The sequence below is a fragment of the Triticum aestivum genome, chromosome 3D (genome assembly GCF_018294505.1).
Source record: "Triticum aestivum cultivar Chinese Spring chromosome 3D, IWGSC CS RefSeq v2.1, whole genome shotgun sequence".
In the NCBI taxonomy this organism is placed as follows: domain Eukaryota; kingdom Viridiplantae; phylum Streptophyta; class Magnoliopsida; order Poales; family Poaceae; genus Triticum; species Triticum aestivum.
Genome location: NC_057802.1, coordinates 13,284,697 through 13,297,475, shown reverse-complemented (window position 1 = coordinate 13,297,475; position 12,779 = coordinate 13,284,697). Strand labels below are relative to the sequence as shown.

The 12,779-nt window shown below is 41.3% G+C and overlaps 1 protein-coding gene across 1 annotated transcript; it reads right to left on the bottom strand.

The window, feature by feature from the left end:
* Positions 1-5,501: 5,501 nt before the first annotated feature.
* On the bottom strand, positions 5,502-9,675 carry LOC123073776 (endonuclease 2). The gene is made up of 8 exons (XM_044496813.1): positions 9,403-9,675; positions 9,117-9,288; positions 6,740-6,844; positions 6,516-6,655; positions 6,329-6,421; positions 6,171-6,238; positions 5,988-6,061; positions 5,502-5,892 (listed from the first exon to the last, which is right to left on the bottom strand). The coding sequence occupies exons 1-8, from the start codon at positions 9,532-9,534 to the stop codon at positions 5,762-5,764; spliced, it is 915 nt and encodes a 304-aa protein (XP_044352748.1). The 5' UTR covers positions 9,535-9,675; the 3' UTR covers positions 5,502-5,761.
* Positions 9,676-12,779: the final 3,104 nt, after the last annotated feature.

Genomic DNA, 12,779 nt, shown 5'->3' with positions numbered 1-12,779 from the left:
GCGACCTGTCTTCTTCCTTCCTTTTCATTGGAGGCCGCTACGGCGCAAGCAGGGGGAGGCTGGCACCTACATGCAATGGCATAGGGTTTTTCACCTTTGCGCCCGACTCGCGGCCGGCAAGGGTGAATGAGATACTGGCCTAGGCAGTGGAGGTAGGCCATTGGAGGTGCAACACTTGTTGAAGTCTTGGGATCCAACTCCAAACCGATGGACTAGGACATGGGGGTCGAGGCGGCGTCCATGACGTCGTCAACATGTACTCGGGACGTCCGGAAGCGGTTGCAGACGACGCTACAACTAAGGAGGAGGCAGCAACGTGAAACGTTGGGGAGCCCCAATTTCGCACATAGGTCGGCGAATAGCCACCAACACGCACCCCTTGCGCCTCAGCACATTTTGGGCCGGCCTGTGTGGGGCTGGGCGCTCCTATTTTTCATTTTCTTTCATTATTTCCGTTTTGTTTCTTTTATTTTTTACATTTGAGAACTGTTCATGAATGTGAAAATCAACAAATGACCGGCATTTGAAAAAAAGATCTAATTAAAAAAATTGTTCCCAAATTCAAAATATGTTCATGAATTCAGAAAATGTTCATGAATGTTTAAAAAATGATCACAAATTGAAAAAAATGTTCACAAATCTAATTTCCCCGCATTTTTATAAAAAGTTCATAATTTGAAAAATGTTCGTCAAATCAATGTTTTCATTAATTTTAGAAATTCTTCCCAAATTTCAAAAAAAATCACAATTTCAAAAAATGTTTGCAAAATTGTAAAAAAAGATTGCAAATTCAAAAAGTATTCACAATCTCCAATATTCTTCACAATTTGAGAAAATGTTCATGAATTCAATTTTTTTCATGATTTAAAAAAATCTTCATTATTTCTAATAAAATGTGCACTAATTTGAAAGATGTTCGAAAATTAAAAAGAAAAGTAAAAGGCAAAAATGAAAGTTAAAAAAAATAGTAAGATAAAATAAGAAGAAAATGAAAAAGCAAACTTGGGAAAAAAGACGGCCTGAAAGGTTCTAGAACCTTCACAAACCGGAAGAGAGAGCGTGCGCTACGGGTTAAAAAGGAACCACCATTCTATTTATCACATAGGTCGGAGAAAAGCGACGTAACACAAGCGTGACGCATCAATTGGCCTGGCCCATTCCCATTTTTCCACCTCACCTGTTTTCCTTCCTGACTCAAACAAAAAAAAAATGTTTTCCTTCCTCCTTTCCTTTTCTGTTTCCCTTCAATGCGTTCTCTCTCCTTTTTTCTTCAGTTTTTTCAATTTTCCTTTTTCCTGTTCGTTGAAATTTGGGAATAAATTTTGAAAATTCGTGATCAATTTTTGAAAGTCAGACATACTTTTAAAATCATAATTGTTTGTGAATTCATGAATAGTTTTTGAATTGTGAACATTTTTTAATTATTATTTTTAATTGCTTTTTTTAATTCACAAACATTTGTTAATCAACGAACGTTTCTTGAATTCATGATCATTCTTGAATTGAAGAACTTCTTTTAGAAATTGTGAGCAATTAATGCGAACAATTTTCGAATTTGTGAACATTTTTTAAATTCATGATTTTTTGAATTCATAAACATTTTAAAATCTTGAAAAATTTATGAAATCCTGAACATTTTTAAAATTTTCTGAAATTTGAAATAATTTTCAAATTCGTGAACATTTCTCAGGTACTGTCGGGTTAGGCGGGTCGCTCGCACTGACTATCGGTTTTTTGTATGCTCCTGTTGTTTAGATGGCTTAGATAGTGTGATTCAGATATGTGAGTAAAATTAATTTGGTGCACCATTTGTTCCATATACATTTCACATTGATTATTTTCACCCATCTATTGGAATTGGCTCAGGAAACTGGATGTACTCGCCACCATGGATCATAGAAGGTTAGATCAGCTGATTTGTATTATCTAAGTCCTGTTTCGAAGAAATGTACAACTAATTTATATCAGGTCACAGATAAACAGCGACGCACAAATGTAAAGGAACGAAAGAAGTTGAGAGAAAATAAAACGTGGCTTTGAACTTCACTTGTGGATTCGTTATTATTGTTCAAGCAAACAGTCTGTTATAGACGGTTGAATTATATTACAACATTACAAGAATTGAATTTCTAAATGTTGTGCCAAGGTTTTGTGACTCTTATTACAGAATGACAAACTTATTGAAGCGGTAGTTGATCAAAAACTGGTGTGGCAACTGCAGATACAATTATACACCTTGCAGCCCGTATGTATACACTTCATGTATGAGTATATAGATCTTTTACTGTACATATAACGCCAGGGTGTCTCCTTTCTTCTTTTTGAATATACGGTAGAGTATGAACGCTAGTCTGACACCGGCCTGTGCTAGTCTCTTCTCCACAACTGTGTGGCAGGTGAAGTAATAATCATCTGCATTTGAGAAGAGTTGGGCAACCATTAGCGCTGTACTCTAGCCAGGCAGAATTCACAAGCACCGCTGTGAATGTAGACACATAATTACTAGGGGTGATGGATGGTGGATGGTGGTGAAGGAGACTGGGGTGATCACAAGGGTCTTGTAGTTGCCGGCGGGGAAGAGCCGCCGAAGGTGCAAAACTCAGGGTGATCATATCGCCCAAAGGAAGGAACCTTGTCGTTGTTAGGGGAAACCCCTATCTGGCGACGAGACTCATGGGCATGACCTCGTTAACACACATAACATGTGTTAAATAGAAAACCCTCATGATTACGTCCTCATTCTTGCCCGCGCAAATCATCAACTGAATTATCATCTAGCTCATGAGCACATAGATGGAATTTAAAAAGAAGGTAAATTTGATATAAGTCACGACAATTTTTTGGTTTTGAGAAATGACATTACTATTTTCATAAATTGAAACATGCCAGTGTAACTATTACATATTTAGAAACGTGCCATTCCATGTCATTTTAGAACATTAGCCATCACACCCCTAAAAAAAGAACATTGACTATCACACACATGTATTTGAGCTCATATTTGTGTAGGGATGGTAATACCCACACTCCACACTTATTTGCTTCATTCGTCACCTATCTCCCTCGCAATAGCTCCTCTCCGCCACCTCCTCTGCCGCCCAATGACGATGGCCCCTTCCTCCTCTTTTGCTCTCCTCCTCCATATCTGTTTCTTATGCCTGTCATCGCCTCCTGGTTAGTTGCCACCCGCAAATCCCCATGTAACCCTGACCCAGCCAACAACCGAAAAGCAACATGGAGGCGACCACCATCGCCAAGCCTTGTACTCTACCTCACCTGATGGCTATCTTTTCTGCTCATTCCCATGATGTCTATGGTATCAGTTCAACTAGGAATTAGCAAACCAACAAACATTTACCAAAATATCTTTGAGACTTGGAAGCTCTACAAGCCTGTACAAAGATATTTAGATATATTGAAACAAACAAACATGCCACAATAGATAAGTGTCGCAACTTATTTCATGGAGAAATGTGATTATGTTTACCTTCAGTTGCTTTGGTTAGATTTAGAGACAAACCTAGTCTGGCTATTGATTTTCTTAAATTGTGGCAAGATAAAACTCAAGTAGCATACTTTTCATGGAACACAATTGTATTTCACGTTGGAATTGTTTAACACAAGATAATGTATTTAATATTGGGCAACATAAGTGGTCAATTATGCTAGTGAGTTCAAACAAGATAAATTGTATGTTAGTGGGCATATCACTAGAAAATAACATATATTTAGTGTGAAAGTGAGTAATAGGAGGTAAAAATGCTTAGTATAAATAGGGAAGCAATGCGTGAGCGACCTCATGAATCTGATGTGCAATTTCTAAGGATGGAGGGCCAGTGTATGCTTTCTCCGTCATTAGGCTAGCTCCCCTGATGTACCTATATGCATCATCTAGATTAGAACCAATGCAACACTTTATCATGGCACAAGCGATAACATGTTGTGTTGATAGATTATTGATCTCATATGTTGCCTTGATAGACTTTACTCCCACAACTACCCAGCAAGAACCGCATCTGGCATTGTAGCATGGATGGACAACATAAGAGAAAGGAAGGACAGTGCACCAATCATCAGAATCAGAAAGTTCTCCATCAAAAAGGATATCCACATGCTCAGTTCTTTCGGACATACAGTAACAAATGATAGCTACCGCTCCACCGAATGCACATACCACAATAATATAGCGCAAAGTGCCACCACCGCCAGGTTTGCCAGGTGTCTGCTTGTCTTGGCAAGCACATGCCTGAAACCACTCGCTCTGTAATACCTGCAACATCCTGTGGATGACACACCTGCTAAACCTCACATAACCACTCTCCTCCCACCATGACCCCCAAGTATTCATCAGTTTTCAGTACTTCGCGCCATCGCTATCAGTGTCATAGCTAATAACCAGCTGTGCAAATTGAATTTTATGAATGGATACATTTTATATAATATTTATACAATATCTCCATCGACACAAGCTATGTTGCTTAGATATTCCCTCAATTGCAATGTTTTATTGAGATTTTACTTGAAGGTATTTTTGTGCGCCAAATATGTTACTTGGAGTTGATGTTTACTATGTTCAACTTGCTCTGTCCTAGTGTGTGCGAGTGTGTTGTGTTTGGTGTGTTGGGTAGTCCTCTCCAAGATTGTCTGGAGCAATGATTGCATAAACTAACTGAGCACAAATCACGAAGAATCAAATAAAATTAAGGGAACTCCAGATACACAGAGATGTCACTTATAGCAATTCCATTAATACACATGCACATTATGCAAAATATAACACAAAGTTCTTCATTTCCACGGAAACTAGCGATATAAGAGTCCGACTGCAACCCACGCTCCACAACGAGTGAAGAGCTCCTAAAACAGTGAACATTTTTAGAATTTAAAAATAGCTTTTTGAATTTCATATTTTTTTGAATTGGTAAACTTCTTTTGAAATTCGCAAACATTTTTTCCAATTGATGAACTTTTTTTTATTCATGAAGACTTTTTGAATTCATGGACATTCTTGAATTGAAGAACTTCTTTTAGAATTCGTGAGCAATTATTGCGAACAATTTTTTAATTTATGAACATTTTTTTAAATTCATAAACATTTTTAAAACATGAAAAGTTTACGAAATCACGAATATTTTCAAATTGTTGATTTTTCTTTGAAATTTGGAATAATTTTCAATTTCATGAAGATTTCTCAACTGGTGTGTTAGGCTGGTCACTTGTTTATGCACCCGTGGTTTCGATGGCTTAGATAGTCTGATTTAGATATATGAATAAAATTGATTTGGTGCACCATTTGTTCCATATAGATTTCACATTGATTATTTCCACCCATTCTATTGTAATTGGCTCAGGAAACTCGATGTACTCGCTACCATGGATCATAGAAGGTTAGATCAGCTGATTTGTACTATCTAAGTCCTGTTTCGAAGAAATGTACAACTAATTTATATCAGGTCACAGATAAACAGCGACGCACAAATGTAAAGGAACGAAAGAAGTTGTGAGAAAATAAAACATGGCTTTGAACTTCACTTGTGGATTGGTTCTTATTGTTCAAGCAAATAGTCTGTTATAGACGGTTGAATTATATTACAACTTTACAACAATTGAATCTCTGAATGTTGTGCCAACGTTTTGTGACTCTTATTACAGAATAGCAAACTTATTGAAGCGGTAATTGATCAAAAACTGGCGTGGCAACGGCAGCTACAATACCTTGCAGCCTGTATGTATGTATACACTTTTTGTATATATAGCTCTTTTACTGTACGTACAACGGCATGGTATCTGCTTTCTTCTTGTCGAATATACGGTTGAGTATCAGCGCCAGCCTGACGCCGGCCTGTGCTAGTCTCTTCTCCACGACCGGGTAGCGGGTGAAGTAATAATCATCTGCATTTGAGAAGAGTTGGGCAACCGTTAGCGCTGTACTCTAGCCAGGCAGAATTCACAAGCACTGCTGTGAATGTAGACACATAATTACGTACCTCCTAGGGTAATGTTCTGCACCACATCCTTGTATGCGTAGTTGCACGACAAGTGTATGCTCTCGATCGCGTAGCTGCACGGCGGATTCGATTCGATGTCATACCGTGTCAGACTTTGTGATGAAAATCAGTAGCAGGACAATGAAATGAAGAAATCTGCGAGTGTTGGGATACGAGTCCTACTCGTTTGCGCAGGTGGCCTTCTTATTGGCGCAGTTCTCCCAGTGGCCGACATCGTCGGACCATCCTTCCTGCAGTTCACGGCCAGCATTAGAAGAAACACAAGAGGGAGAGAGCGGCCGGCAGTATTTTGAGCTGCTGATAGTTGGTGGTGTGCTCACCGTGAGGTTCGTCTGGAGGGCGCCCACCATGGTGTCCAGGCTCTTGTTGTAGAAGTCCTTCATCACCGTGTCGATGATGCTAACGTCCCACACCTGCCAACACATACCAAACATTCCGGGAAGTTCAGTCCAGACCAAAAACCATACCAACTCTGATGAACACGGCTCCTGTGTGGTAGGGACGTACGTGGTGCAGGTTGGCCTTCCTGCGGTACCAGCGCACCATGATGGTGTTGCCGCCCTCGTCCTCCTCGTAGCCGACGTGCAGCGGCTGGTGCACGTCGCCCACGAAGTGCGCCAGGAACATCAGGCTCTCCGTCAGGTTGTCTGCGTTTCGATGTGAGCCAATGTTGTTCAGAAATCAGAATTATTGCATGTTCTGACAGTAATAAGTAAGCTCATGGCACTTACATGAACTCTTGGGGGAATCCCCGTAGGTGTAGAGCTGGTCCGTGTAGTTGTTGATGGCCCCGACGACGCACATCCCCTGCTGCCCGCGAGAGTTGTGGCAATCCCCTGAAATTCACAAAGCCACATGAGCTCACGCTTGCTTGATGCTCAACAGTCATAAGTCATAACACTTGTGACCGCCCGGGCCCGGCGGTTCTTCTTGTCAGTGTCAGTCTCTGCTACCACACTGTCTAAACATCTTGTAATTTCTTTTTGTTTCACTCCCTGGTCTAGTCGTCACGACATCAGATTATCTGTTCATTTTGATGACCACGTCCACATATAACATATGCAGTAATTGTGCGCCTCACGTTGCAACACATGCAATAATAGGGTAGTATGTGGACACATTCATCATCATCCATGTGATTGTCACTGTGATTGCGATCGCTGGCGTTCGTGGCCATGGGAAAGGCCACATGCGTGTGGGGAAGATAACAAGTACCAGTGATCTATATTTTTTATATTTGTTTACAGAGGGAGTACAGTACAGCGACATTTTGTCATCGCCGGTTCAGATCAGATAGCAGCAGACCGGCCTCATTTCCCCACGTGCAGCTATTCAAGTGATATGAGGACAAAACGATCTGTTCGGCGGAGCGATGTGTGTATGTGTGGATGGAATCGTGTGCGTGCGTGCTTGCGTGCGTGCGTGTGTGTGTGTGTGTGTAGCAAGCAAACTGATTAATCTCACCCTCTCCAACAAGCAACATCGCCGGTCGGTCGGTCCCGGCCGGATCGTGAGCTAGCATATGCGGTCGGCATGTGCAAGCAAGGGATCTGCCTATACCTCCCTCATATATATAGCCAATCTTATCTCAAAAAATCATTTCTTCTTATATTGTACCCCCTCCGTTCACAAATATAATATGTTTTGAATATTTCGATATGAACTACATCAGTGGTGGGATCGTGGTGGTTTCGCCCCACTGACCTGGGTTCGACCTCTCTTCAGGTCAAATTTAGGTCTCATGTTCTCTCTTATAATGCCGCTGGGTTCCTCCCCAGTTGGTCTAGTTTTTTTTACATACTCACAGAAATGAATGAACAAACACGCTAAAACGTGTATATGTACATTTGATTAAAAAAAAGTTACTCGAACATCTTATATCTGTGAACAAACAGAGGGAGTGCTACTAAAAATGTTTATATTCTTTTATGTTGTATAAAAAACACGCATATTTTTAAGGCCTCACAATTAATTAAGGTATTCAGTTTAGAATTGTGTCATCCGATTTTGACCGGGCCAACAATTTCTCAGACTCACCCATTTAATATTTTTAATTCACTAAGTTCCCTAATTTTGAAGCTCTTTCATTTAATTGATCAGTTATTCAATTTTGGATTTGATTTATGATTTTGACCGGACAAACAATTTTTTAAATCAATCAGTAGCAACCGGCCTATAAAAATATATCAATCCCACACACCCTCGCATCACCTAGAAAAAAGAAGGGCAACCATGTGATATTGTAGCACCAATATAGTATATGCAACCACCGACACTCAAATTTCTCCACATAAATATAAGTTGGTTAGCGGATAACATAGAATTACACTACGAAAGGCCCACCAAATCAACGCATTATAAATAAAAATAAAACACACTCCATCATCTCCCCACCGCCAAACTAAATATTCCATCAATTCCAAAACATAAAGGGTATTATTTTTTTAAAGTCAAATTTCTTTAACTTTGACCAAGTTCAGAGCAAAAATATCGACATCCAAAATATTAAACAAAAAAGTATGGAATTTCATTTCACGATGAATTAAAAAAAATGATTTGATATTATAGGTTTTGATATATTTCTCTACAAACTTGATCAAAGTTAAAAGGTTTGCCTTTTCAAAAAAGAAATACACTTTATATATTAAAACAGTGTTTTTTTTTAGGAAAACCCAACAACACCAAAGGTGCAGCAAAGCACGCCCAACCCTTCTAGTACGAAGTTATAGGTTACGATAAAGAATGGCCGGATGTTGATCAAAAGACTTAGAATTATTTATTGTGTTTTTCTTATTTGATCAATATTTTGGGCGTACATGTGTTGTCGGAAAAAAAACATTTTCTTGTTTTTTTTTTGCCAGGGAAAAACATTTTCTTGCTTTTTTTGCGAGGGAAAAACATTTTTTTTTGTGCGAGGAGAGGGAATGGGAGTTTGTCAAGGGATTAGACATGGGAAATTGATTTTAACTCCCATTTCTTTGTTTGGCATGTGAAGGTAATTTAAGGTGGGAATTTAGGAGAGAATAAACTCTGTTCGGTTTATACTACGAGAAATGAATAATTGAAGTGGAAAGAAAGTCAGGCAGGCAGAGGCGAGGGAGAACTGACGTGAGAACTTGAAGTTGCAGACGTTGGGCGTGTTGGCGTAGTGTAGCGGGCTGGCCCAGTGGTAGCGGAAGCGCATGGTGTCAGCCCACGGGCACATCGTCGACAGCTCCCCGCCCGCCGACTCCGGCAGCAGCTCCTGCACCGCCGCCGCCGCCTCCTCCGACAGGTACCTCTGTACGCAACGAACAACCTAATTCAGCACGCACGCTCGCACATTCCTTACTCCATCCTCACAGTAGTACCTCCCCACCCGACGAGCTAGCCAACCGAGGAGGAGGTGCAGTACCTCGGCGATCTTGCAGACCATGATGTGGCCCTCCTTGCCCCACGCGTCGGCGCGGCGGGGCGCCGAGGCGGCCAGCAGCGCGACGAGGAGCAGGAGCAGCAGCGGCTGCGGGCGCGGCCCCGGTGCCGCCATCTCCCTCTGCTCTCCTTCTTGCGGCTTTGGCGGAAGACGGGAGCAGGGGAGCTGGGTGCCTCTGCCTTATTCCTTTCTGCTGGCCGTCCTTCGGGCTTGGGCTTCCTTTATGTAATTCTCGGGGTCTCGCAGGCCGCGGCGTGTGTAACGCAGCGTCGTCGTCGTTGGGGTCTCTCTCTTTGTTGCTAAGATTTGGGCCCTGGATCGGACAAGGAAGGACAACATCCACATCATCAATTATACACGATGTAAAGATAAGGGAAAGGCGAAAAATGTGGCTGGCCGCACAAGGTGACAGTTGAAGCAGACTAATGGTTTCCTTTCCCTCCTCAATCTTCTCTCGAGACGAATGGATAAGGCTACAGGGGTGAGGGGATGAGGTTGAAGACGAGGCTGGGCGCGGATGCCGCTGCCCCAGCGCCTCCCTCTAATGCGTCGGCTCTTGCTTCCTTGTTGATAGACGCCGACGATCTTCACTCCGGCCTGCGCCACCTCCTCGGTTCGGCCCCAAGCTCCAGCCCCATCCATGGCCGCCGGCTCCTGTAACCACCGACACCACTTCGTCCCTGTCGAGCTCTGTTCAATGCAACAACAAAAAAACGCAATGTCATCCATGCTGCAATTTTTTTTCTTCCGCAATATCACCTATGTTACAAGGTGAAGACAAAAATAATAATTCCACAACATCGCCTAACCTCAGTTGCAAAGGTTTCTGCAACATTATCTCTGTTGTAAAAGTTTCTGCAACATAATCTTTGTGGTAAACCTCATCAGCTGAATCTAACTGCTATTTTGTATTAAATCCAACGGTTTGTGACCCGGCTGGTCTCTTTTCAAAGGACCAGTCGGCTAACACGTAGCACGACCCTAAATATAAAGATGCAAGATAATGTGGAGGCTAAAATTATTCACGAGAATCATGATATGTGAATGTTGAAGCTCATAGCATGGTTAAAGCTGTGACTACTTTATCTTTTGGTCGTCATGTTTAGCCGTCTGATGGACCAATCCCTTCCGGGTAACCCCTCCCCCCAAACCCAAACGATAAATGATTACTACACGCAGTGGCGGCACCAGCATCGAACCAACGGGTGTACGACGCCACCTAAAAATAACAGTTTTACTTGAATTTCTTCTAATTTATATGACGTACATTATTATCCTATAAATATGCATCTGATGCAGATATTCAAGGTCTTTGTAGAAAATGGGTGTAGATTCGTACCGAGCACCTCTATGTGCTCCGCCTATGATCATGGGCTTCTTTCATTCCACTACAAGCAAAACCCTATTAATTCATGACGGATTTCTCGCAAACCCTATCTGGTGATTAAGGCATTAAATACAGGGTTAATCGTTCCTGGCGCACATTCCTCGCTTCTCATCGTTCATAATGGGCCGGCCCATCCGAGAATCATTCGAGGTTCATTTTTCAAAAGCCCTCCCAACTTTGGGAAGCTTCCTGAAGCTTCCCGACTGGTTTTTATTTTTATTTTTTGATTTTTATTTAGTTTTCTAATTTTTGGATTTTTATTTTTTTCCTGTTTTTTTATTTCATGATTTTTTCCAAAGTCATGAACTTTTCTTAATTCGTGAACTGTTTTTAAAATTCGTGAAATTATTTCTATTACTTTTTTCAAATTCACGAACTTTCCTCAATTCATGAACTGTTTTTCAAATTCGTAATTTTTTGGATTTTTTTCAAAATCCCCTAACTTTTTATGTGTTCGCGAACATTTTTCTCAAATTCGTGAGGTATTTGCAAAGATTTTCAAATTCCCGAACTTTTTTTTGTATCCCTGAACTTTTTTGAAAATTGGTGAACCTTTTTGTATTCGTGAATTTTTTAATATTTTGTGAACTTTTTTTCAAATTCCTGAACTTTTTTCTCTATTTGTGAGTTTTTATTTTTTTTGAAAAGTCAAGGGTCAAACGATCAGTGGTCGAACGTCAAATGGTGAGCGGGCGATGAGTCCTTTTTGGAAAACCGGCAAAAAAAATTTGAGAACAAGAAAAAACCGACAAATGAGCTAGCAACGGTGGAGTGAGCGACCGAGAGAAGCGTGCAGTCGTTCTTAATGGGCAGTCCCTACAGACCTCGCGCGTGAGTGTTTACAAGGTGAGCTACAACAATAGCCTTGCTAAGCATGCTTTTGGTTTGGATCTGGGGCGCCACTTGTGGCTTTTAAACCCCCCAGATTTGAATTGTATCCCTATGAACATTATTCAATAAAGTAAAGTGTGTTTAGACTCAAAAAAAAAAACAAGGTGAGCTACAACGTGAATATTGTTCTCTTTTTCGGAGAGAAAAATACAACGATCATGACAATGCGCAGCAGCAGGCCAGCAGCACAGCACGTCACCCCTCTGCCATGGTTGACAGGATCACCATGTGAACCGATTGGCTGCCGTCCCAAGAATGCTTAAGCCAGTTACATGCCCAACTGTAGTCATCGTCGGATCTATGGATGCCGGAGGGCTTACCAAAACGATCGATCATCATGTCGGCCCCTAAAAGTCTTCTCTTGCTCCACCCCCTACATCCTCCTATCCAGTATGCATCCTTCTACGAAGCTGTTGGGATGCCCAAGGAATGATCTTGCACATACATTTTAAGTTTTGTTTTTTGCAATTACATTTTCTCTTTTTTTTTGGGTAGATGAAGTTTTTGCTCCATACAGTTTGACCATGTTTATTCGAAAAATATCATCTATGATGGAAAAACAAGATCTGCAAATAATAATATAAAGTGACAACATTTTCTCAATATTTTTTCTTTGAGGAACACAACAGAAACACAAATGCTTACACACACACACACACACACACGAACGCACACCCCAACATCATTTTCTCAATATAAAATGACGACATTTTCTCAAAAAAAAATTCGTTGGACTTAGTACTCGAACAATGTAGATCCCGACAGCATTAGGAATATGTATTCCCAATATCCATAGTAGATGTATTGCTATTTTCATTGTACTTGAGATGGTGAGGAGAGGGGACCATGCCCCCCTCCCTGTCAAATTGTTGGTAATATCATTTTGTCATCGGACCGATGTGGAAGACGCAGCGTGCCAGCTGGTCGTTGATGGTGCACGAAAGGGTTTCTCCCGGCAATAAAACACCATAGCTCGGGTTGGAGAGAATCTCTCCGCCTCGGAGATGACGAGGTAGAAGAACGTCGACGGCAACTTACACATGCATGCACCGAGGCGGAGAGAATTTCTTGCCTTACAGAT